Source organism: Aptenodytes patagonicus, chromosome 10 (genome assembly GCF_965638725.1).
Source record: "Aptenodytes patagonicus chromosome 10, bAptPat1.pri.cur, whole genome shotgun sequence".
In the NCBI taxonomy this organism is placed as follows: Eukaryota; Metazoa; Chordata; class Aves; order Sphenisciformes; family Spheniscidae; genus Aptenodytes; species Aptenodytes patagonicus.
In genome coordinates this window covers 15967848-15994278 of record NC_134958.1, presented here as the reverse complement: position 1 = coordinate 15994278, position 26431 = coordinate 15967848, and the positions used below count along the sequence as shown (strand labels likewise).

The 26431-nt window shown below is 37.1% G+C and overlaps 1 protein-coding gene across 7 annotated transcripts in view; it reads right to left on the bottom strand.

The window, feature by feature from the left end:
• The window catches only part of TCF12 (transcription factor 12), a 177246-nt gene that overhangs the window by 103599 nt on the left and 47216 nt on the right, over window positions 1-26431 (bottom strand). For 6 of the 7 annotated variants that reach the window (XM_076348256.1, XM_076348260.1, XM_076348261.1 and 3 more), the window contains 3 exons: window positions 25295-25368; window positions 21484-21552; window positions 9980-10082 (listed from right to left, as the gene is read on the bottom strand). In XM_076348256.1, the coding sequence (XP_076204371.1) occupies window positions 9980-10082; window positions 21484-21552; window positions 25295-25368 (246 nt within the window). Of the gene's footprint in view, window positions 1-9979; window positions 10083-18321; window positions 18339-21483; window positions 21553-25294; window positions 25369-26431 lie in introns of those variants that run through there. The other variant, XM_076348263.1, reaches the window with a different exon arrangement.

Sequence of the window (26431 nt, the reverse complement as noted above, 5' to 3'; positions counted from 1 at the left end):
CCTGTATAGAACACATCACCACATAAAATGATGTATCAACTCTCTCTCCTATTTCATCTTCAGATGGGGGACCCCCGTGAACATCTTCCAAAAAAACCCCCAACTAAACAGTACCCTCCCTCTACCAAATGCCATCCTGGTGAAGCTTCCACACATAAGGATAACAAGGTTTCTATATTTCTCAAAGTGACCCACCATCTGGATGCCTAAGAAATAACTCCACAGAATTTTCAGCTGACTTCCCAATATGCATATATGCGTTAGAGTGACAGAAGCTGAACACCCATCTGAAAGCCGCAGTGCTGTTAGCCTTCAGAAAAGCGTAAAAAGACAGCAACCAAGAAAGCCTCGCAAATAAAGCAAGATATTACCAGCACTTAACAGAATGAGTTGCATTTTCTCTGGTCTTCTGCACATTTCTGTTACATGAAAATCTTTCACCCACTTTTCAGAAACAAAACTTTGGTGCAATATTGGACTGAAGTGAAAGTGTCCAGACATTATTTTCAAAACAAAATTAAAAAATTTGGTCTTCTTTTGATGATACTTGTTCCATTAATCCACTATATAGCTGAAGCACTGCACACCTACAGCAGCTTACAACTCTAGGGAAAATGCAGTGGCCACTCAGGCAACTCTCAAAAACAATAGTATTAGAGGTCCAACACCTGCATGCACCTAAAACAAAATTACATCTTTTATAGGCTCACTTATTCAATTTCATCTGTTTTGCTTTCCCCTCTGAGGTGTCTGTGTATCTAAACAAAGTCAGATTTCGAGCAGCAGCAAACATTTGACTCACTGAAATCCAGTCTCTAAAGAAAACTATTGAACAACTTCAAATCATATTAATGCAAATACTATAATGCCCCAAATCACAAAAGCCACTTGTTTTGGCACGAGCAGCCTAGTTACAACATTTTGGTTGATCAGTTCAGAATTTAATCACTGGATATAGGCTGCTGCATTTATTAAAAACTGGACCGCTAGCAACTGACAGGCTACAGCTACATGCACGCAAGAATGAAAAAAAATTAATGGAATGAAATAGAGATTAAGTAAATGATTTTTATGCACCTGGCGATAAGCAAACATCTTTATTGCAAAACAAAGACAAGCCATGAAAAATTACAAAATTATCTTTTAATCACCAGTGAGCTTTCTACAGTCTCCTATTTGAACAGGATAATAGTTATTATGTAGATCCCTAAGCAACTGCCTCATGGGGAAGTTACATCACCAGTATGGGAAAGAATCACCCCCTCCTCCCTTCTCCCTGGAAAGGAGCTTGGCGCCTTCAGACAGACTGAAATTTAAAATCCTACAGCTTCACCCAGCTGATCCCATCCACTGGAACACATCTACAAGTGCCCAGGGATGGCAGGAACCACGGGAGAGAAATATGCCCTTTCAGCATTTCATGCACTGATGAGCCTTGTAACAGATAAACATACCCTACAGCAGCTAAACTGATGTGTTATAACAAAGAGGAAATGCAAGACTTAAAAATTTAATCAGATTACTATTTATTCCCCTTTTCAGAGGCAGAGTACACTGTGAATAAATCAACACTCAAATGTATCAGACTGCATTAACTAAAAACCAAGTTTTGCAGAAAAAAAAAAATTATCAGAACTAAAATATTTCAAAATTTCAAAGCCAGACTTCCGTGTTTAGATTCCCAGATGGGCAATTCAGAAGTACTTAGTCTGACAAGAATTTGGGGTTTAAGTGAGAGACCTTTTTGAAGAAGGCAACATTTCATCTTCCTCCAACACGATTAACACTAAGTCACATTTTTTCTCCCGTTAGCGCACAGTGCAAGCAACACTACTGCCCGCAGGCCACCAGAACTGCAAGTTCTGCTTGTGGGACACGCTGTGGATTTGCAGAGACTCCTATGAGCCCTGTGAAGGTATCTGTGGCATTGGTAGTATCCAATGAGAAAGTATCAGCAGCTCTTCCTAGCGCAGAGTTAAATCATACAGTTTGATGGATTTTCAAGGACAGATTTCTTCACTTTCTTACCTGACAGAAAACCTTTCTGTTTTTCCTCCTTGAACCACAGCACTGCAGACTAAGCCTGAAAACAACTCCAACACTGATTTGGACATTACAAAAATCTTCTAAACTTGCACAATACTACCCACACTCATTAAGGATAAACTGCCTCAACACTCCGGCATACTCACGTAGCGAGCGGATCACCGACAGGGATGGGGAAAAGCTGACTGCTGTGCGCCTGCTCACCCCCCTGTTCACCTTCCTGCACTGGGAGCTGCCGAAGGCAGGGAGCCGGCCAGGCACAAGGCCTCCTGCCAGCAGCGGCAGCGAGGGGAGGCAGAGGGGCAGGCAGGCAGCTGTGGCCGCATGCCTACCTGGCAGACCCACACCTGAGCACCACCTGAGGAGGATCGTTAGGGCTCCTCTGCCACAGCTGCTAACTAGGAAGAAGATGAAAGTCTCAAGGGAGAGAGAGCACAAGCAGACACCTGCTACAGCATAACATTACAAAGGACATGAGCTCCCCACTACATTTGTAGAAAGCCTTGAGGTATTACTGTATTTAAAGAAGTGTTAGGAAAGCTATTTGATTGAAATATTACTGTAAACAGAAGGGAAAACTAAGTTTAACACACACTCTTGTGAGCAAAAACCCAAGGGTAAAAATGCCCTGCACTCAGCGCTGTCACTAAATGACTGTGTAATTTAATTTCCCAGAAACCCATTAGCTTTCACAAAAGGAAAATGAAGAGCAGATGAGAGCAATTCTTTGGTGTGAGTGGAATTTATTTAATGTAATACCTGGGGGGAGGTGAGGGGTGGGGGATAAATCTGAAACTGTACCAACAGATACAAAACATCGCAACTGTAGAAAGCTTCAGCCTGCAGACCAGCAGCTCTGTGCCGGCAGTAACCAGCATGTCCCGTCTGAGGTTTTACAGGTACGACTGACAAGAGCCTGCCTCTGCCCAACATGCCACACCAGAGCCAGGACACAGCCAGATGCAGAAACACCCCAGAACAAAAGAACATGCGCATTGCTAGCATTTAAAAAAAAAAAAAAAGGGGGGGGGACACTTCAATTTATTTATGCAGATTTTATATATTCATATATGAAGCAAATAATTATCTGGAAGAGAGGAAGAAATCATTGAAATTTAACTTCAAAAATTACTCTGGGTTTGAAATTTTCATTATAAACAACAAAATACTACAAAATTCATATGAAGCTCTTGGCCAATCTATAATATTATATAAAAACAATGTCAATCAAGCAATTAAGCACAGTGACAAGTCCCAAAAGGAAAACAAACATTCTTAGAAGGAAATTTAAATGTAAATCTTCCATTTGCCAGATTCATTATATGCAATGATTTGCAAAACATAAGCCTATCTGAAGCAACAAAACATGAAGCTTTACTGGGGTGAAGCAATGGCAATGCTTACTTTGGGAAAAGTAGCCATGATGTATCACATATAGATGAGCCAGCATCTTGATATTTTTAGCTTCAATAATCAAAACAGTAAGTGATTTGATAAAATGTAAACATAATGCTGTGAAACTGTACGATGCCAGTTACTGTAAAGTAAATTTCAAGGAACTTTTCCAGCATGGGAAGTTTACAGTCTATGGCTTGTGGGGGACCCGTGTCTTAGAGCAGGAGACTTGTACCCCTAAGTACTGTAACTGTGGATGATCTTATACTTGCGTCTTTTACTAAGAAAAGTTTCTCTGAACTCTTAGCCTACAATAATATGTGACAGATAATTATGCACTATGTGAAGCTTATTAGCTATCCTTTTAAAATTTTCTTTCAACTTACTGCCCTACTCCTGTAAAATGAGATGAACTGAAGCACTTGTCATAATCTTTATTGTGCCCTTATTTTGTCATTTTCTTCTTTTAACATTTTCTTCTTTCTTCCCAATGAATTCTCTGAAGGATTCAAAATATTCTGTCCCCACCATTCTCCAAGTTAATACTGATGTAACCACGTATAAATTATTTCAGATCAATCTTGCCATTACTCATGTCTCTGGAGATCATTTCCATTTTGTGCTGGTTTTGGCTGAAACAGAGTTGATTTTCTTCACAGTAGCTAGTATGGGACTATGTTTTGGATTTGTGCTGAAAACAGTGTTGATAACACAGGGATGTTTTCGTTACTGCTGAGCAGTGCTGACACAGAGTCAAGGCCTTTTCTGCTTCTCACCCCACCCCACCAGCGAGCAGGCTGGGGGGGCACAAGAAGCTGGGAGGGGACACAGCCGGGACAGCTGACCCCAACTGACCCAAGGGAGATTCCATACCATATGGCGTCATGTTCAGCATATAAAGCTGGGGGAAGAAGAAGGAAGGGGGGAATGTTCGGAGTGATGGCGTTTGTCTTCCCAAGTAACCGTTACGCATGATGGAGCCCTGGAGATGGTTGAACACCTGCCTGCCAAGGGGAAGTAGTGAATGAATTCCTTGTTTTGCTTTGCTTGTGTGCGCAGCTTTTGCTTTACCATTAAAGCGTCTTTATCTCAACCCACGAGTTTTCTCACTTTTACCCTTCTGATTCTCTCCACATCCCACCCGGGGGAAGTGAGCAAGCAGCTGCGTGGGGCTTAGTTGCCGGCTGGGGTTAAACCATGACACATGTTAAATTAGTAATGACTACAAAAGGCAATTCAAGGAAATCTAACTATTATTTTGGACAAATACAAGCTCTGCCAACTCACTACTCACATCTGCCCTCTCCCTTCCTAAAATGTAATTAAAACAAGATTCCTAGCAAAAAATATAATGGCAACATTCTTAACATTTGCCATTTTAATAACTATTTACCCTTGCTTGCTTCCTACTATTGCCTTCACCATCATAAAATCATTTGATAATAAGCTCTATCTCTTCGATTCAAAAATTCTTTTAACTGAAGTGCTACTGAGGAAGAAAACTAGCAGTTTTCCTGAAGATTAGTTAGATTCTTAACTGAGAAACAATTCAGATGCATGCCTTCTTTTAATTGTATTTTGAAGTTCAAAAGCCTCTCCTTTTACTGAGAATAACCTTCCCAAATTAAGTTTTAAAAGGCTTACATCACCTGTTCAAGAACAATATCAGCACTGGAAAGCTTACAAAGGCTTCAGCTATTTACCACATTGCTTCAAAAAATGCCCCTAATGTTCATCTTTAAAAATACTTACCACTCTATCCAAGCCAATTGGAATGCTTAACTTAAATGTCAAACAATAGATTTTACAATAAAAATTAGACATAGTAATTTCACTAGTTTGAAAGACGCACTGGCAGAAGCACAGCCATTCTTACAAACCTACATAATCAGGCAATCAAGCCAATTAAGTGAACAGTAACTCTAAAATCAGAAGGCATCCCAATCCAGATATTGATTGCTCATTTGTATGATTAATCCATAAAATGAGTCTTTAGTTTCACAGTAACTCAAAAGACTACCTTTGAAAATTTGTGGAATTTGGCCTCAACCCATCAAGCACCTCTCCACTCCTGCCGCCCTTAGCTCCACACGGCAGTTTCTACCCAGCATATACCTATTAACCCCCTGCTACATTGGTACAAGACAATTAAACACTAACAGAGGGTAAAATAAATGGGTGTGTGTGTGCATATATATATATATATATATATTAAAAATTTACTTGCAAGCCCAGTTTTCTGAAGACTGATGACAAACCACCTGAGTGATTCAAGCGCATCAAGTACAAGCAACATTAAAGGAAGCTGCACTGCAAAAAAACCAAAATGTATTACTCTGCTTCCATTAGAGAGTACTATATTTGGTTCTTTCAACCTACTTATTTGAATCAGGACAAGAATCAGGCTTACCCTTTATATTCACAGTATAAATAGTTACAGTATAAGAAGCTATATTTTGATTAACAATCTGAATCATTTATAGCTTTAAGTATTGTAACAAGCTTCTACTCCCATCCTCATAAATACTGCCTGATGTGTGCCTTGACTTCCCTGCTTTGTCAGGTCCTCCATACTCTTAATGTTGGCCATAAGAAAATATCATGGCCATACCTAGCATGAAGCAGAAATTAGTTTGTTAGGGAGAGGAGCACAGTCACCAGCTCTCTAAGATACTAACAGAGGTGAGTGTTACAACATCAACAGATGATATGAAATAAACTAGTAACCACAACCCTGCAGCTGGTCTACTAGAGTCAGTGAGTAGATGAGGTCGGGAAAATGCAAATGATCTAAAATCCTCCAATCCCACACATTCAGAGTTTCTGATTATGACAGTTTCCAGTTATCTTGGTTGACAGGTCTTCAAACCCTGTGGCTAGCCCAGGAACACCCAGAGCTCTAAAAATTAACCCAATTAAACTGTAAAGCAACTAGTTAAAGAAATAATGAGAAAACAAGGAAGTATACTTGAAAGAAAACTTGGAAGAATGATCTCTCTCTCTACTTCAAGGGACCAATTTCAACACGGCAAGCTTACATTCAACCACCACCTTTTCACTCACTATTGACCAATTTTTCAAATGACTTTTTATCATGTACAAGCTTGTGGAACTGTGTGGTACACAGATGATGAACGTGGAGCACAAAAGTTTTGCCTTTATCCTTTCTACCTCTTGTGGAAAGACAGACACACAAAAGAAATGAAATCACCCACTTCAAATTTTCAAGAAGGACCAACAAAATCCCCTTCAACCTATATTCAAGAATGATCTGCTTGCTTTCTTCCTGGTAAGCAGAAGTAGAAAAGCTCAGCAGAATACAGTCCAGGGAACAGTACAACAGAAGATACGATACCACATGCTTGAAGGGTCCTAGCAAAAACTGACCTCTACTTGCAAGTGCAGGGTACTAAAAGGCAGCATAATTACAGAGAAAAGAATCTTGTATCCTTGTGAATAGTTTTCTAGAATGTAATTAAAACAGAAAGTGTTGAATAAGCAAGGATTATAAAGTCTAAATGGAGCTACAATACCACCAATATATCTTAGCCTGATTGTCTACATCTCTCTACGGATACTAACAGACTATGCTGGTGCCAAGAGGATTCAGTGGTTTTACTTAAAATACAAGCAACGGCCCTTCTTTTTTTATACTAACAAATCAACAGGATAATTCTGGAATTCATTAGTGAAGAACACTAACCAATCCAACATAATAGCTTTACTTCCTCTGCAAAACACTTCAAAAAATATCTAAATGAATATGGAAATGCATCTTTCTGTGGCAAATTGTTCATTATTGAATCATTATCAACTCTTGTTAGACAAAATTTCTCTCTTTTGCAACGTACAAGATCATTAAAATGTTTGAGAGCTCCATCATGAAAGACAGTGGCACTTTATAATCCGCTATCTCTTCAGGCAAATATGCTTACGGCTGAACATAATACACAAAATAACAACATCCCCTTGACACACAATTCTTTCTTTTAATGGTGCTCTTAAGTGTTGACAGCAATGGTGAAATATGTTTTTGCTCTTTTTTTTTTTTTTTTTAAATGGTTTTTAACTATTTCAGAAATGTATTTCAGTCATGATAAAATGTTGGGAAGGGATGTGTTTCTTAGATCTTCAGCGTGGAACCCCAGACACTCCATGACTCCTATTAGCCTAGTGAGATACTTCCTATAAGCTCATCAAGTTCATGTTCTTAGCCTCCATCTCCTTTTAACCTCTGAAGATCACAGAATAATCAATCAACGCATTAAATATCATCTGCAGTAACTAATAAAATGGATGTTTTCATTCTGTTTATGGGAACATGTCCACAATTTGATATTAACAAACTGTGTAACATTTTTTTGTCTAAAAAACTTCAGAAGAAATCTCATTTTTGTTTTCAATACTAGACAAAAAAACATAAACAGATAGTGGTACTACACAGAAAACTACTACTCAATGTTTTTATGTAGCCTTTATCATTCCTCTCTCCAAACTTTCAGCATCAACTTAAGATATGCTGCAAAAATTCATGATGTGAAAGTATGATATACAAAACTGCATCCTATACTGTAACATAAGTAAAATGAATATAATTTTTTGTTATGACAAGCCAAAAACCACAGGTGGAATACTTTTAAAACCATTCTTTTAGAGTTTTGAGGTGTACATTTCTTAAGAGATATATACTGAAAGAATTCTTTGCTACATATAGAAGGAAGTTAAGTACTATTTCTCCAACAAAATAAAATCCGTAAGAACTGTTAGCCATAAAAGCATTATAAAACTATTTCAGTTCACAGCTGCTTTGGGTAAGTGACTGACACATACACATCTTGCAATTCATTAATTCTCTCTACAAAACAATCTCAATGGAGGCGTCTCCTCAAATCTGTATTAATGATGTAATTCTATTATGTCTAATGGAATCGCCTAGCCATCTCATCAATAAAACTGAGAAACTAAGAAGATATAGTTGCACCAATTATTTTCTTCATATATTTAAAGGCATATATTGTTTGGAAGTTGGATGGCTCAAAATAAAAGCATGAGCAAATAGTTTGCCTTTGGTAATACAAATTTAAAAAAAAAAAAATCAATCAAACTTTGCTATATATTTTTGTAAAACAAAATCAGTATCAGCTACAAAGCCTAGAGCCATTCCATACATGCTACTGATCAAAATACTGGAGAAGCAACTGAAGTAAATTGTCTTTTTAGTCTCCTGTATTTAAAAAAAGACAACATATTTGAAACAGCACTGGGGGGAAGCTCTGTTCTGCTTTATCAAAATAACTAAGGGAAACTACATTTTAGCTTTACCGTCTTCAGATAAGTGTCATTGACCAATTCACATGTAGTGTCTCTAAACAAAGACTACAGAGATGGTCATTTTAAAATTACATATTTTCAGGTTCTTATATGAAGGTTTAAACGAAATTCTGGTTTCAGCAATAGCTGTGCTTTGTCTGCCTCTATTTCAGAAAAAATTAAAGTAGTAAACAAAGACTGAGCAAAGTAGAAAGATTTCCAAAAGAAACTGCAGACCACCAGGATTTGGATTTAGGTAATCCACTTAGATTACCATGGCTATGTCTTAAAAGGACAATACTGAGATCACAAAATAGGTCATGTCTACAAGACACAAAATATGTAAGTGAAACAACGTCAAATGTACAAATTCAGAACAAATATTCAGAGTCATCCCTAAGTTTAAGATACAAGAAAAAAATTTGTCCCAAGACCATGTATTGCCAAAAAATAAATATTTTGAAATCAACATTTTAATGCCCCAAACTGGAATAGGGAGAAGAAGAGTTTCAATGCCATCAATACATTAACATGTTTCAGGTAACACAAAAGTGCAGGCAATGAAGAAAAAGCTTTCAATACCTCAGCCCACAATTTATAATACACATTTTGCTTGCTTGTTTTTCCAGTTTCAAAAGCAGAAAATGTTGGACACCCACAGGCCTGGAAACAGTAGCAACATTTGCCTAGCAAAATAGAAGTTTGCATCTATTTCTTAGAAGTGACAACGTTTCTAATAAAACAAATATAAAAGAAATTAGAAAATTAAAAATAATAGGCAAGCCCTCAAATTATTAACTGAAGAAAAGCCTAAAGTAAATTGGTAGGTAGTTCAGAAATCAATAGTGTTAGAAAAATAATGTATTTTTAAAAATGCACAGATTAAAAATTGCTATAGATGTCTTCTCAGCAAAAGTTAAGGAAAATTTACAGCTTTAAAATAATTTAGAATTTATAAGAGAAATGTAAAAATCAAATCAAAATATATCAGCTTTCTAGATCAACTAGAAAAATTTAGGTGGTTCCTTCTTCTAAAAAGTCCTGAAGAATGGCCTTTATGAGGAATTCGCCCAACATAAAAAGATTTCAATAGGAAAGTCAGTGTCGCTATGAGAAACAGAGCAACTTCCAGATGCTTGACATGTCAGGCCTAGACAAGGGAATGAAAAATGTCTCTTTCTGACCAAAGAGGCTTTGAGGGGATACTCGTAAAGAATTACCTACTTACCCATCAGATTTGAGTTCATGAAAGGTGTCGGGGACAATCCTTCATGGGGCCCTAATCGACTGTCATTCAAGTGATCACTGTAATGAGGACTGTCTGCAAAACCCTAGAGAAAAAAAAAGACCAGAGTATTAAACAGATTATTTGGCAGCCCTGCTAATTGAGTGTAATGACACTTCCTAATTAAATGTGCAGAGTCACAATTGGTCATTAATCACAAAAGTTGGCTTTCGGGTCTATCTCACAGAAATTACTCCCTGCCCGTATTTTACTTTCTCTCCCTCTTTTCTTTCTCCCCCATCAAAAAGAAACCACATAATTTCTTAATAAGCTGTGTCCTCGTGGACAATACTTCTAAAAATTGAATAATACTGAGATATTTTGATATTTGAATCTTCTTAGTGTTAAGTCACTAGCCACTGAGAGAGGAAAATTAGTCTGAAGAAGTTGCAACTCCTAAGGTTGCTGTTTGCATTAATAAAGTAACACAGTAAAAAGGTCAGGAAGAGTCACTGACATTAGGAAAAAATGTTAGTGCAAATGAGAAGAAGAAATTCCATTTCCCCTTGCAGCCTGCTATTAATGTTACAGATTAATAGGCATTTTGACACTATCACATTACTAAACAGCATAGCTCACTGACAAAAGGTTTACTTCCCAATAGTGATTAAATAAACAACTTTGTCACCCGATTTGCAAACAAGCACTCAGACTGAAATACGGTTTTGCACTTTTCTAGCATTAGTATAGCCAACTTAGCAGGCTCAGAGTGACCCTTATGCAGTCAGGAAACACAGGCTTATTGAAAGCTTGCGCCAAAGGTAGAGAGAAAACACAGAAGCCCTAGGATGCACATATTATTTAACCAACCCAATTACTTAAAATTCTCTTTTGTACATTTCAAAATGCTTTCAGCTTTTCCATATAAAGGGACGAATATGGTATTTGCCATTCAGACTGATCAGATACACGCTGAATCACCTAGTACCAAAACATGACAGACCTGGCACTCAAAATTGCACCTCCTTTGTAGCCAAAGTTTTGAAAACCATTTTGTAAACCTTACCTTACAATTCCCACTTACTCACTCCTCTAAGTCTGGTAGGGAGAAACCTAAAGCTCAGGCCTAATTAAGGGAGGGGGGAAAATTGTTCACAGCTACCAGAAACCATTCCAAGTGCCCTGGGACTATAAAATCATCAATCACTGAACATTTATCATTTTTTCAGACTGCAGGCTCACGTTCAAGACAACATTAATGGGGCTGAAACAGGCCTCACTATCTTTGCAGGCATGCTGTCAGTTCTACCAAAGGGCTAGTAACTGAGGGCTAAATAACTGTCAAATCACTACCGCTGCTTATGGATGCGTGTCACAACTCTTGCTGCTATTTAGCTTTAAAAGTAATCTTCTGGGGGTCCCAACTCCCAAATGAATCTTTGGCTGACTTTATCCACTTCAGAATCGGCGATACACATGTGATAGGCATCCAGAAACAATCTTAGTGACATTTACAACTTGGTTATGACCACAAGGGTGTCCTCTGGTAACCATGACCTAGCCCCGTCTGTCAGACAAGCAGCGTGTAGCAGCAGCTGCTGAGGAAATGGAGTGGCTCCTAGCTAAGGTCACCACATGTGGTTTATTTTTATGCTAAAATGAAACAAAAAAGAAATTAAGTCTGCTGAATAAAGAAACAAAAAATTGCAAATAGAGGACCAAAAAAATTAAGCTCCTAAGTAGGTAGCTTCCTATTTGGTGCTCTGCTTGTACTTGTTATTGTGGGGTTTTTTAAAACCTTTTTCCCTAAGACAATACTTCAACTATATTTTATTTTTAAAAGAAAGAAACTAAGGACACTATCAGTGATAAAAGAGAATCCATATCTCAGACATTCAGAAAGTGCTGCCTAGATGAGCCCCAGAAACTGAAATCTTCAAGAGATCTTTATTTACAAAGTAAATAATAAAACTACTGAAAAATATAACAGGGCTAAGACTCAATTCATACATGGTTACGCATCGTGCAACACAATCTACCTAATGCACAGGATTAATAATGCTCCTCCCCAAGTTAATACGGTATATTCCCACCCAAAATAGAGGAATTGGAAAACAGGATGGGTAGTTTACAGAGAAAGGAACGTTCTCCCTTCTACCGTCAGAATTCCTTCAAATAATCCTTTACATCATGTTCTTTTTGTATATCCTCTCAGTTTCCCAAAATGCACCTGCACCCAATTATCACAGCATCAAAGTTACATTTCTACATCACTAGACAAATCAACTACTTTATCTACCTGAAAAATGCTCCAAGTTGTCCTTCACAATACTAAAGCCATAGAAAACAGAACATTTACTATACAGGGGGAAAAATGTACTAAGGCATATGCAAGCACTTTAAATAGAATTGTTTTTTCTGTACTTGAATTCAATTCCCAATTTAAATTAATTGTGTCAGGCATTTCATTCTTTGTCATGCATTACAAAATTTACACTTGTACAAAGTGTGACCTCTCTCAGCCTTCATCTACAGCGGACCTACGTAAAGAGGTCTTAACTTGGCCACCATCCTTGACACCAGTTATTCAGAGTCTTAGTAATGAGTTATGGATTATCAGCTCAAGCAGCAGAGTTTTGTTTGGGATTAGAAACCCTGGGCTGATTCCCACATATAACTCACCCACATTAAATGAATACAAAATAACCACAAACACATGCAGTTTTGAATTAACAAACTTCTTTTGCACTTCACAAAAGCAAATTAAGCAAAATCAGAAGGGCTCTAAGGACAATGATTTAAATTACAGAGTTATTTCAGAGCATTCTTCACATTTAAGCTGTACTTCAAATAAAATTGCATTCCTGATACCAATCCTTGCTTTTACATCTATATTGTTAACTTACATAATAAACAGCATCAAGTTCTACTGGGAAGAGCTGTAATCAATCATAGATGAAAACTTTAGAAGCTTCCAGTAGCTTTTCAGAAGCTACTGGAAGCTTCTGGTCTTACAATCAAGGCTTTAAAAATGTATTTGACAAATATGATAGTGCAAATTGGCAACATATGTTTACTGCTGAAAGAAGAATGCAGTTGAGAGCCTTAAAAAAAAAAATAATCTGTCTGCAACACCAATAAGGGAGAGTGGTTTATTAAAAGGTACATTCCACCTGTGTGACTGAGTAACAAAGAGAAAACGCCATCAGCTGGCATCTGAACTCATGCCTCATGGCAAAAGCAGTGGCGGGGGGGGCGGGGGGATGGATATATATACAAATTTCTATCAGAGCCCCTTTTCAAGTCTCCATTTTAAAGACTTCTCAATAATATATACTGCTAAATTTCATTCTTTCTGAGAAAGGAAGGAAATGTCAGTTCACGGCAGTTTTGAGGACTACTCTCTGAGAGGAGACTCACTTGATCGTAGCTAGATCGATACAGGCTCCAAGCAGAAACAGGAGCTAATTAGTTATGCCAAAAGCTATTCTTGCTCTTGGGAAGAACTATTTGATGATATATACTCTGACCTGACTCTACTAGAACAGGCTGGTGATATTCTTTGGACCACAGGTGGGCTTCCAAAGCCCTTTGGAGGATTGCTACCTACTGTTACCTGCGAGGCAAGTTTGACATAGAAAGGCTGGAAGGAGATGCTCCATGCTGAGTACACATCCCCATTTCTGGCACCTTTGCTCCCCAGCAAACGTACCAATGGATTAGCATGTGCCAGAGTGCACAGTTTGAATATTTAGCAAATAACTGGCAACAAGTCTGCAAAACAGGACTTACTGGTCAAATTTATTTTCTGTTCTGAGCACCCTATTCTGAAGGGACTGCAGATAGCTCAGGGCATTTTTCTGTTTACAGAAAGAAAACTGGGTTTTGAATATGATTAGATGCCATAACTGTAAACTCAGAACCATCTTGTTTGTTCCAACCTCTTACATAGCTACTACAAAAGCAAGCTTTAACCTTCCCAAATGAAGACAAAACTTTTCTTTCTGTATTGTTATAGCCCCAATAAGGTCTAATGGGGGCTAACTGTTCCCTTACAGCATTTTGTAAAGTTGTCACCTTTCATTTTGCAACAGGCCCCTCCCTGGATTTCAGTCTCACTGCATGTTGGTGATCAGAAAGACAAAGTCAGATACATCTACAAATAAAACCAACAAGTATTGTCTACTAATAATACCTATCATTAAATGCAGCTGAAAGACTACTACTAATTAGCACTGCAATTTAACAGAGTAGCAAAGGCACTCTCAACATTGAACAGTCTAACAATTTATTCATTTTTGAGGTATTTCATTGGATTAGAGTGATGTTCAGTAATCATGCCAATAAATTAAGTCTGTCAATTAAAACAATCAACAGTTGCAACAGCTTTCATTCCCACCTCTTCTGGGTAAGATGCCCCAAGTGTCCAAGTGATTTAGGCTTTATCTGTATCAGGAGGATTTTCCATGCACAGGTTTGCTAACACAGCCAAACCAATTAAAAATCTGAGACTATTTACAAAATCATAAATAGCGGTATACAGGACACCTTAAAATTATCTTATAGAACGTAGTATTCAAAAAGACCCAGAAGAGGAAATGGAAAAAAACAGAGAAAACACACTCCTTACTAGGCACATTTATCCTACTAAACCATAAGGGAAAGGCCGACACAATTAGTCGATGCCCCATTTTACAAAATAAAATGGTAATTAACCTCCTAAAACTGAATGTCTTTCAATGACCATTAAAGTTCTGACATTTGGTTTAAGTCAATCACAGAACTCAGCTAAGAACAAGCCAAAAAGAGCCTCCCCAGCTTGCTGTTCCTACCCCTTTTCATTGCACTGCTTCCAGGGCTTCTGTAGGATTCACCCTCTCCCTTTTGCTTCCACTTCAAAGACATAAAGCCATTGTCCCTTAGTAATTATTTTCTGAATTCACACCAGGATTTATCCATGCATAAGCAAAACTACTCCTCACCCTAACTCAAGTTGTGGGGGTTTTGGTTTTGTTTTTAAATAAGCACATCATCTTATTTCCACTTCAGGGTAAAATCTGAAAAATGAAGGAGATACTGTAACTACATGGCACACAATTTTCCCACACATTTATTGACTTCACGGAATAACTTCTTCCTGTATGGTTAACTACCCCACAGCATTTTATTTGCTCAAGTCCACTAAACTAGAGAAAACAGGCTTTTTTTCTTTGTTTCCCCTCCCTTATCCCCAAGCCCTCTCCTACATAAGTCCCTGGGAATAGACCGAAGTCAGGCCCAGTTGTGGCTCATAACCAAGCTGCCAGATCAGTAAGTGGGTATTTGCATTTTAGCAACTTACAATATAGCTCAATTATCTCCTTTAAACTTAAGACATTAAAATTCCACTAACATGAACGGTTGACTTCACAGTTTGTCATGGCTACAGACCAAAAGATTAAACTTAATGAACACTACTTCCGATTCCTTGAGTTTTATAGTTTGGCTGACCTTAGCTAACAAATATTAATTGTTTAAAACTCAGGAATACTGAGGTCCCTTCCAAGCTAAATTTGGCTATGATCCTATGAATCAGGCAACAGTCATCTAAATGACTAATGTGTAAATGAACGACGGTGAATCTACTGCTGAAATCCACTTTATTTTGGATTATCTGCCTCTCCAAACTAATCTGAGAGTTCTAAAGACAAAGAGGGCAAAAACACAAGGGGGGGGGGGGAAGTGGGGAGAGAAAGTGAGATGCAGAGACAGCAAGAGACAGACGGACAGACCCAGAGAGACTGACTACACCAGAGAACATTGTGGTGAGTCACTGACTGAAGATTAGACAAGAGGCTCTGGGCAATAGCCATACCAAGGTGTCCTAGCTAATTTAAAAGATTATGGATTATGTGATCATGTATGTTTCCAGAAATAAACAACCATTTTGTTTTGGAAAGAGTATTTTCAGTCATTGAATCTATGTATTTGTCAATGGCTCCTAGAGGAAAGACTACAGAGCTAAAACCTGACTGGGTCTATTGAACACACAGATCAGGAAGAACCTTGCAAAAATGAAGGTAAGCTAAAAATAAATCCAGAGAGAAGTCCCCTTCCTTTTTGTCTTGAGGATCACCTGCACTATATTAATTTATCTTAACTAAACACCAGAAAACATCACATTGTCACAGGTCATGGTACAACTCCATTTAAACCACTAACAGTCTTGCAGCAAACTATTAGTTGGGAACAATGTTTTCAAACAGTGACCAAAATGATTTTACAAAGTATTCACCTGAGAAAAATAGGGAAAGACACAGCAAGACAGCAAAATATGTATGGTCCCAAGTATACTTCTGACAAAAGAGTACTAAAGAAGCACAGAGATGTACGCAGCTGTATTTGAAGAATTCAGTCTATCATTTTTAAAATATGTACTTCATATAATTTGAATAATTTTAAGTCTGAAAATATAGAACTTCCAATCAACTCTACAAGAACAAACCAAGTCTGAAAACTTACTTTCAAGTTATTTATACATAGACTATTAGCTCAGATGTTGCAATTGCAACTATACTTGATCATATTTTGTAATTCTATGGACCAGAGAGATGCGCACGGAAACTTTTGTGTGACGGAATGGGGAATTACGGGATAAGTCAGTTTGTGGCTGAACATAATTAATCAACAATGTATAAACCTCCTATGCAACCAAAAAAAAATCCAACCAACTGGCATTATGATCAAAAACTAAAATGAAAAGCAGCTTCTTCAATAAACAAATATTTTCTAACACAACCAATAATAAATGCTTCCAGCAACCTGCTTTTTTTTCTCTAGTGTAACAGTACCAACATCCTCCATAAAGACAATGCGCAGGTCTGTCACAGGTCAAGCAGAAAATTACCTTAACTTTCTAAACAAGGAAAAATGCCAGGGGGGAGGGGGAAAACAGAGCAGACGGACAACGATGGGAGACTCCCCACACTCCTTAGACCATTTCGTCCATATTACTATCAGTTGCCTGCTACAATCCAAAGCTAAGAGACCAAGCTGAAGACCTGTCTGATGTGCCAGGAAACAAACACCTCTCCTCTCCCCTCCGCAGGCTCCGTGCGTGCCATCTCCCAGCCTACTGAGAACAGGCAGTTCAACCCCATCTCGCTTTATTGTGTAAGAAACTTGTATAATACTTAGCAAACAGAGGAATGAATGCAGTTAGCTGATGGAGATAGCTCAACTGCACCAGAAACAAGGAGCTGTATACTTTTAGTTTTAATTCTGATTCCCTTTCATTATCAGCAAGTTTTAACTTTCCACTACAATATCCTAAAGACAGAAATGTAGCTTTATACATTACTTGGTCACCTGCTACACGGCGGGGGGGGGGGGGGGGGAAGCAGATATTGCTACTCCAGATTTCAGGTATTATTGGGAAAAGTCAAGAGAGCTTTCACAAATACCCTCCAAGTGTCACCATAAGTTACATGCTTTGTAATAGAGCTCTCAAAATATTCATTAGCTTATTTCCACACACCAGGTTGAAACAGATGAAAACTATGTGTGCAGGAATGGAATATGAGAACAACTGAAAACATGGTTTGTTTATCTATTTTTAATCTGGTAGACCTTTGGAAGGGGAAGGGGGACATAACACATTGAACAAGGAATCTGTTTTGAGATAATCGCCATTTTCTCCAGTTCTAAATCCATTTCCAGGAAGTTAACTTAGGGAATGATGAATCTTATTTTAAACAGCTAAACCCAATGGCCAATTACACCTCTCTAAACTCTTGTGAGACAAATATCAACATGATATATAATGGGACAATTCCCTGGCCACATGGAAAACTAATCTGTGAACAGATTCCAATGCTAATTTCAATATGATAGGTAGTTGCAATAAAAACAAACAAACAAAAAAAAACCACACAAAAAAAAACAAATGAAAAACACTTCTCCAATATAGCTCATATGACTGAAAACAGATTTTTCTAGCTCTTATCTAAGCTATAAACCAGGAAATAAAATACAAGTATAGCAAGCATACCAAGAATAAATGCTTAAAGACAATACTTAAAAACTTAACTAAAGCATTCAGAACTTAAATATCAGAACTTGCTTTGAAAAGCGCTGCCCATAAATCAAATTACAAAGTAAGCTGCATTTGCAAAAGTGTCCTGTGCACTGAATATGGGAGATTCAATTTAGGCTTTGATTTCACACTGAATCATCTGCTTACTTATAGAATACATCAGGAAAAGCAAATAACCAGCAGAAGAACCACCAAACAACCGCCCTCCCCCGCAAAAAAAAACAACAGAGGACAAAAAGGACACAAATACAACAGACTTGATAACACTTACTGTATTTCTGTGTCCCTCTTGTCTTGTTTTGCTATTTAACAGCTTCCTTTCTTGTTATGTACCTGAGATTAAGAGGTATAAAATACTATTTCAAAACCTGCTCTCTCATTACTATTTTTTGACTTCTTTGCAAATTAAAAGTACTACTTGGGGGGGAGAATAGTTTGGGCATATAGTATTTCAGGTTCCAATTCATGTCTGAGTATTTTACATACAATAGAGGGCATAACCTATTGACTGATGCTACGAAACCATCTATATCTAGCAATGGTATCTTGATCAGTTCAACTCTGGTTTCAAATATATATATAGCAGAGTTACATAAATGAAAAGGAGGATAAACTGCATACTCAGTACTGAAGCTAGATTGTACGTTAAATCAGGTCAAAATGTACACTCACAGCTTTTAGTGCAATATACATGCTGGAAGATACTTAAAACACCCACAGTTCAGATTTTGGAAGAAAAATACCTCAGCTAATTTATGCTAAATTTTTAACAGTTAAAATTATTATGTGTGTCTATATAAAAAGACTATCCAGCAAGAAAATGTCTTATGAAAAATATTTTTAGATTTGATTTGGAGACCGCAATCTAAACAGATGAAAAACTAACTTGCTCCTTTTATTGCAAAGACATGTTACAACAAAATCAAAACAATGAAAGAAAACCTCACAGAGCATTATTCTTCATGAAATAAAAGCAACCATTAGCCACACCGCAATAAAAACTATGGTAGAAAAATGTTTCATTGAAAGACAATGTTTATCCCAAAAAAGTGATTATATCAATTTGTTGCTAGGTTATGAGTATAAATTACAAGTCCCAAATAAAGCGGGAAAGCTAAAAAGTTCGGAAGCATCTCACAACAGGAAGACAAAACTTTCAAGTGCTATAGGGCAATATATTATTGTGCAGCAAACATGCTACTTGGGTCAAGTACCTCAGAATTTGCTTCAAAAAGCTCAGTAGAGCAAGGCTTTCAAAAAGCAGCTTTACAGTCCTCTGCAACATACACTAAGAGCCAGCTACCCTTCTAACGCAAGGGATTATGAACACATGCAAAAATATCTCTAGCTCTATATCACTCAGATAAGGGGGGGACTTGCATACATTAACCAGAAGATATTCACTGAAAAACCACCACTGTTGCAAACATAGAAGTAAAAGCAAGATTGGAGAGTTAGAAGAAAAACAAGCACCACAAGAGACGGAAAATTTTGACACAGTATTGTATATGGACTTCAGTATAATCATTCAAGAATAAAGGACTCCACAGAATTCTACTGACTTGCTAATTGCCATTCCTGAATTATTCCTCTAAAAAATAAAGCTTTCCTACCTTTTTCTTTTTTTCCTCCACAATAGGTATATTTTCAAATGATTAATTTTTCTAACAAAACATTTGGCCTATGCAGCAAAGATTTTGCAAACAAAGTCCCTAATGTCTCTAATTTGTACCTTTTCACAAAGTTAAGATCGTTACAGCCAATTCTAATACAAATACCCACTGCTCTCTCAGTGTTAGAACACTATTTAACATTGTTAGGTAATGAAGAAACAAGGCTCTTATATAAGGTTTTCTCAAGCCTGCAGTGATTCTCAGCCTTCAATGTTAGTTCAAAGCACTACTGAAATAAGAGTATTTTAGCTTTTAATAAGGTATTACCAGGGACTTTTAAAATAAACTGCTATGGGATGAGAGAAGGATCTTCTGTGAATTAATTATTGATCAAAAGATTAAAATACATAAACAAACACCCCGCCCCAAGCACAGGAATGAATATACGTTCAGTTTTCACAGTGAAAAGAAGTTACCAATATGTTTTCCCCACTTCCCAAAAAACTGTACTCAGACCAACGTTCTTCAACAATTCCATGAATAAATCAAAAAGAGTGGGTGAACAAAGACATAGTAAAGGTTGCTCATGACAAAAAACATTTAAAAATCATCCTAACTAAATGTTAGTGCAGAGTTGCAAAGCAAGTTCTCCATGAAATTGTCAATAAAACAGCGGATAAAATTTGGTGTAAATAAATACAAAAGAAGCATTAAATAACTCAATGTCATAACAATGTGGTTACAATGTAACCTACTGTACAATTTAAGAAAAAATCTTATTTTTCTGAACAGTTTTTAAAACAGCATCACTTCAGAGCTCAGTGACAGTCACAAAATGCAAGACTTAGTAATGAGTAAGAAAGGAACAGAGAATGAAAGCATCATTATGTCATACAGAAATTGATGGTATACCCTCATCTTGACTAGTGCATGCAGCCATATCACCCTAACTCTTAAGTTATTCATAAGCAGCAGAAAGATTCAGAGAATGGCACCAAGAACTAACCACAGGTTAGGAGAAGTTACTATACAAGCAGAGACCAATAGATTACGATTCTTCAATTTGGTTGAGAAGAGGAGAGACATACAAGTGGCATGTAAAATAAAGATGTTTGTGGGGAAAAAAAAAAAAAAAAAATGAAGTACATCAGTAACAACCAATCATTACTATTCAGAACACAGGAACATGGTGGAAATCAGTTAAATCACTGGTCAGCACACTTAAGACAAAAACTTCAATATTTTTGCCACAAAACACTTGTAATTATTGCCAAAACTGTAATAAAAGTCAGAAAAATTCACAACTCGCAGAGAACGAGTCCACCAATAGCTGTAAGAACAATGTCCAAAAGGTTGTCTCTGTCCAGGAAATCTCCTAAGCCCCTAAGTGCTGTGCTTTGCCCTGAGTGTATGACAGTAAAGGTGGCAAAGTATTTGCCCTATACTTATACTCTTTCCTTAAGCATCATTGCTGGACACCATCAGACCATCTATACTGACCTGAACAGGCCTTCGGCAGGAGTTGGGAAAGGAAGATCTCCTTTAGCCAGTCTTCCACCATCTTATTTAATTAGCCTTTAACAGGTATGTACTTAACTATCGCCAAATTTCAATTCTATTTAATTGAAAATTGCTTATCTTTGGAAATTCCAGCCAATACTGGGCCAACAATTTAAATTCTTAAATAATTTGGTCACTGTATTGTGACCTTTAAAGGAAAACTCCTGTAATAGGCTGTACACAGATTTAAAAAAAAAACAAACCCAAAACAAACAAAAACCCCACACCACACACACAAGATAAAAAAGAATAAGTGGTACCTCTTGAGGTTTCAACTTTTCTATGTCTGTGGAGAGGTCTGAGCTTTTTCCATGAAGACTGCCATTTTCCTGTAAACAGGCAAGTAGTAAGAACAGTTAGGACAATAATAACATTCTGCATTGAAATTACGGGGAAAAGCACTGGATTTTGAAGTTAAAGTTGAACATGTAAGACAATTATAACTTATTTAAACTCTGTATGTTAATCACCACAAGGAATAACCTAGGAATGTAAAAGGCTAAATGTATCATTTGCCCTGCCTCCTGAGAAACTCTCATCTATATTCTTACAGTACAGACCCACACACTCATTTTAGCTCTTTCTCAGAGTCATCTGATCTGGCAGCATATGAAGTAGTAGTCAGAACTTACCTTTATTCAAAATCCTGAACCAGTAGTATAATGTGCCTCATTAGTTGAAAGAAAACCAAAAAATAAAGACCATACATCTTACCCCAAATTTATGCATGCAAACTTGATTTAGACTGGTAAATGAAGTCCAGTGCTTTTTCAGTGATTTCAATGCAGAAGAGAACTTCCTCTGTTCTACTTTTTTTGCAGAAGAACATGGCCATGGGATGAATTAATGTGTCTCTTAACCATTACCAATTCTATATACAGACAGTATATATTTCTAGCATTCGTCACTTTTTTGGGGAAACACAGGAATGCAGTTTTCCTGTAAAAGGAATTCAGTTTTCTTCAACGGAAAACTGTTGTCATTTAAATGACATCCCAGACAACCATTCTTTATTGCTTCATGCAGGGCCTCTACAGAAAGTTGTTTTTTTTTTTTTCCCCTCCCACTATCAAATTTTTAGGTGTACTGAAGGCCTGCACAAAAATCTATATTCAGCCGCCAAACCCTCTGAATTCCTTTGGACAGCTACTTCACATCGATTCTGCATAATATCTATCCCGACCCCATGGGACAGGCCTTCCTTATTCCTCAGTGCATGAAGATGATATACTACATAAAACCAAGGAGATGCACATGTTTTGTAATCTTTCAAAGCCTAGCACCAGAGGCTGACGTCTCCTAAGACAACGCAACCACACCAGGCTCTCATGAAAATCTAAACCTACCAGCATCCACTATCGGGTCAGTGATCCCGTCAGGAACTGCTGCTGTACCGATGCTTCAGGACTGCGGAGCCAACAGCTTACAGCTAAGCTGACCCCATGGAGAAATTTTATGGACAGTCTAACATCACGTTGTGTGCTAATGTGAGATTTGCTCTTAAATTTATATAATTTAGCAGGTTTTCCAAAAAGAAAATTAGTGTAGGAAGACAGCTGTAAAAATATTCAATTTATAATAATCTTTCACTAGGATTTAGGACTATTGGGGTTCTTCCCCCCCCCCCCCATGATTTCTGCTGCCTTTAGACAAAAAAAATCCCCTATTGAAGTGAAGAAAACTTCACCACCTCAACACTATGATTTTTTGTAAAAAAAAGAGAAGGCAAAACATACAAAACATTGTTTTGGGAGGCAGAGGGAAGAGGTGAACCTGATTGTTTCAGTTTTAGTTTATAAATCAAGAAAGTTTGTATGCAAGTATTCGGTCTTCTGCTGTTCCAAGTTTTATAATGATGCACACAAAGTCATACTATGAAATCATTAAATTCAGCCACGAATACAAGTAGGGAAATAAATCTACATGTCATATTTTCAAAGCCTCTAACCTTCTGAAAAAATCAGACAGCATTAACTGCCAGTTCTCTAAAATTAAACACACTTTATAACGTATTTAACTTGAATTAAGAAAGGCCTATTAAAAACAGTATGCTCCAGTTTAAACAAAAATGAACAGTTTCTTTAAAAAAAAACAACAACAAAAAAAACCATCACAAGCTGTAAATAATTGGTGCTTCAGAATGAACTCTCAGTATCATCTCAAATTACTAGCATGCAAGAGAAAAATCCTCTGCACTTAGCCAGCAGAGGAAGAAATACTTCAATAACATTCTAACATGGGGATAGATTCCATCAACTCGTAACAATACATTCAGTTTGGCTAGAGTCCAACTGGCTTTAGCTGAAACTGTCCTAACAAATTATGATTCAGCAAGAATTGTTTGCTGGGAGGATAAATTTCTTTTTTTCTGTCTGTCTCGTTCTCTCTGTATTTTATTTATTTTTTTAAATATAAACTATTTTAAGTCCAAGTTACGATTGCTGGTGGGAGAGGGACACCTGACATGTATAAGAATTTAACATCTCTCTTTTTCCTGAAGCCTTCCATAGGGCTCAAGACAAAGCTACATTTACATTTGCTTTTCTTAATGATACACCCAAATAGCACCAACCTCTTCCCATGATTCTAACTTCTGGTATACCTCTGTTAGAGCACTAACATCTGCCTTTAGTACCAACTTCAGGGTATAATGGTATAGTTTGTGGAGGGTTTGGTTCTTGATCAGTGTTTAAATTTCCTAGTCATGATCTTCAGTTATAGTAAAAAAAACCCCAAAAAACCACAACCAAAAAAAACCCCAAAAAACCAAACCCAAACAAGAAACACACACAAAAAAAAAAAAAAAAAAAAAAGACCACCAGACCAGGCACCCTGACTTTACATTATTGGAATGTTAGCTGGCTGATCCTCTAACATTAAAAAAAAAAAAAAAAAGTGTGATTAATATAGCCATGCAGCCAATGAATCACAAGCTCAAATTCCAGTTAGGTCAGCATAACTCATGATTGATTAAAATTGATCAGCAACATCATAAATGAGTGTCAAAACACCAAACACTTACAATAAGAATACAAGTTACATAAAGCTACATAATAAGATTCCATTTCAAATGTAGAAAAGGCATCTAAAGGCTGGGCCTCAGGCCTCAAATTATGCAGGATGTTTTAAAAGAATGTCTAATTTCTGTGTTGCACAGAAATACTTCTGCAACCCATAAAGTTCTTCTATCTTTTTATTATAATTTATTTACCGAAGATCAATGGAAAAATTAGGACTTCATGATAAATCTTTCTAATGCTCTCTTCCAAAATCAGTCAGAGGTTTTAACAATATTCAGTGAGCTGTACAAGACCTTGCAGCCTACCCACTTCATTCCACAGCAAGAGAAAGCTGCAAAGGTGCAAGAGCTAACACAGCTCTCTGGCTCAAGCATGCTGAAATCAGAACAGATTATTTAGACTAGGCCCATCAGTTGTGCTGTGCATTTCTAGTAATTAATTCATTAGATACTTAGCTTATTGGCTTTTTAGGGAATAGATATTCATAAAAAAAAATTGAGTAGATGAATGGGAATGTGATTTACTAAGGGGAAAGCTTGATTTTGACCGAGTTGGGTTTTAAAAAGGCAATGTTATTTTAGGATATTAGATATTACCAAAAACCTTTAGCTCAATAAGCAGGATGAATGAAGCTGCAACGGGAACAGGAGGAAGGTATTTAAAAAGAGAAGCCTCTCTCAAACATCATGACACAGCACATACTATAGCTGGCTAATGTTAATGGAGCAGCAAGCATTCCCTTCACTTTGCCAATAAATCTGCTCCTGAATAAGTAACATGACTTCTATTTTCATTTTCTGACCATAAGGTAAATAAAACACATGCTCATCATTCAAGATGGCTTATTTTCATAAATTCTTAACCTATATATTTTTTAGCCTTAGAAATCTGAATCACTATTGCAGCATATCAAAGTCATTAAAGTCTCTAAAAGACGCTAATCTGTGTATTTAAAGGAGCTTACCCTTCAAAAATATTGCCAAATCATCTGCTGATTTTCATTGTACATTCCCATAAACTTTCACTATGAATCATTATGTCGGAACCTTACCCTTGAAGATTCATATGAAGGACTTGGCTGACCGCTTGTTCCCCAGGATGTGGCACCTGTTCGCTCATCCATACCTAGCAATAAAAAGAAAAATACAGACCTATAAGAAAAGATAGCAAAAGCATAATGTTCTCTGATGCAACCCGAAAGCAAATTCATCCGCTTCCATACATTAAAAGCAAATTCATCTGCTTTCGTATACTTAAAGCAGTATTTCTAAAAACAAAATTTAAGATCAACAGTTTCCTTGTTAATGAAGCTGGCTACAAAGCAACCTACTCATCTGGACACCTGCAGCTGCTGAATAAAGGAGCATAAAAAGTCAAGAAGATTTGCCGATCTGCAGTGTCTGCCCTACCCAATCCATAAGAAATTAGCATGAGTAACAAAACAAGCACAACAATGTTAGCCTGGCTTTTTGCACAGCCTGATTTATCCTGCATCTTAAGCACCGAATATTGCAGCACATACTGTCAAACACACTTGTTATCTACTCTTTGCTCTCATGTCTTGCTTAAGTATTGTAAAATGTGTGAAATTATTTCCCCTACTTGGTCTTTACATGACATGCAAAATATTTTAGCATAAGGGGGGGAAAAAAGGCAAGACAGACTGGTTATATTTCAATGGCTTAAAAAAACCCCACAGAGACTCACTGCCCTACTAAAACAGGAATCTTTTTAAACTCTGTAACGGTTCTTTTAGAGTCAGTTCCCTTTATGCAAATCCAGGTTACAGCTCAAAAGAGAAAGGGGAAGGAAAAAATAGGGAGATCTTTAAACTCAGTATCAGAATATGTATCCCATGTATTACCTAGCCAACAATTATAAATACTGTAGCCAACACCTTCTCCAATTACTTTCTATTCAAAGTTAGTTGGTCAAACCATCTTCGAGCCACATTTCAAAACAACTAATTACAAAAGTACCTGAATTCCTATAGCCAATTCATTCATATAGGATAAGGTTACTATTCTAGTAATTAGGTTCCTGATTATCTGTATCACAAGTGTTGGGTTTTTTTTCTTAACAGGTGGAACACTTCCATCCTAAATTGCAGACTTCCACGCACTTTGGCCTACAAAACACAACTCATTTGTTCCCTGTCACCCAAACTTCTCTCATAAAGAGTTTTGAT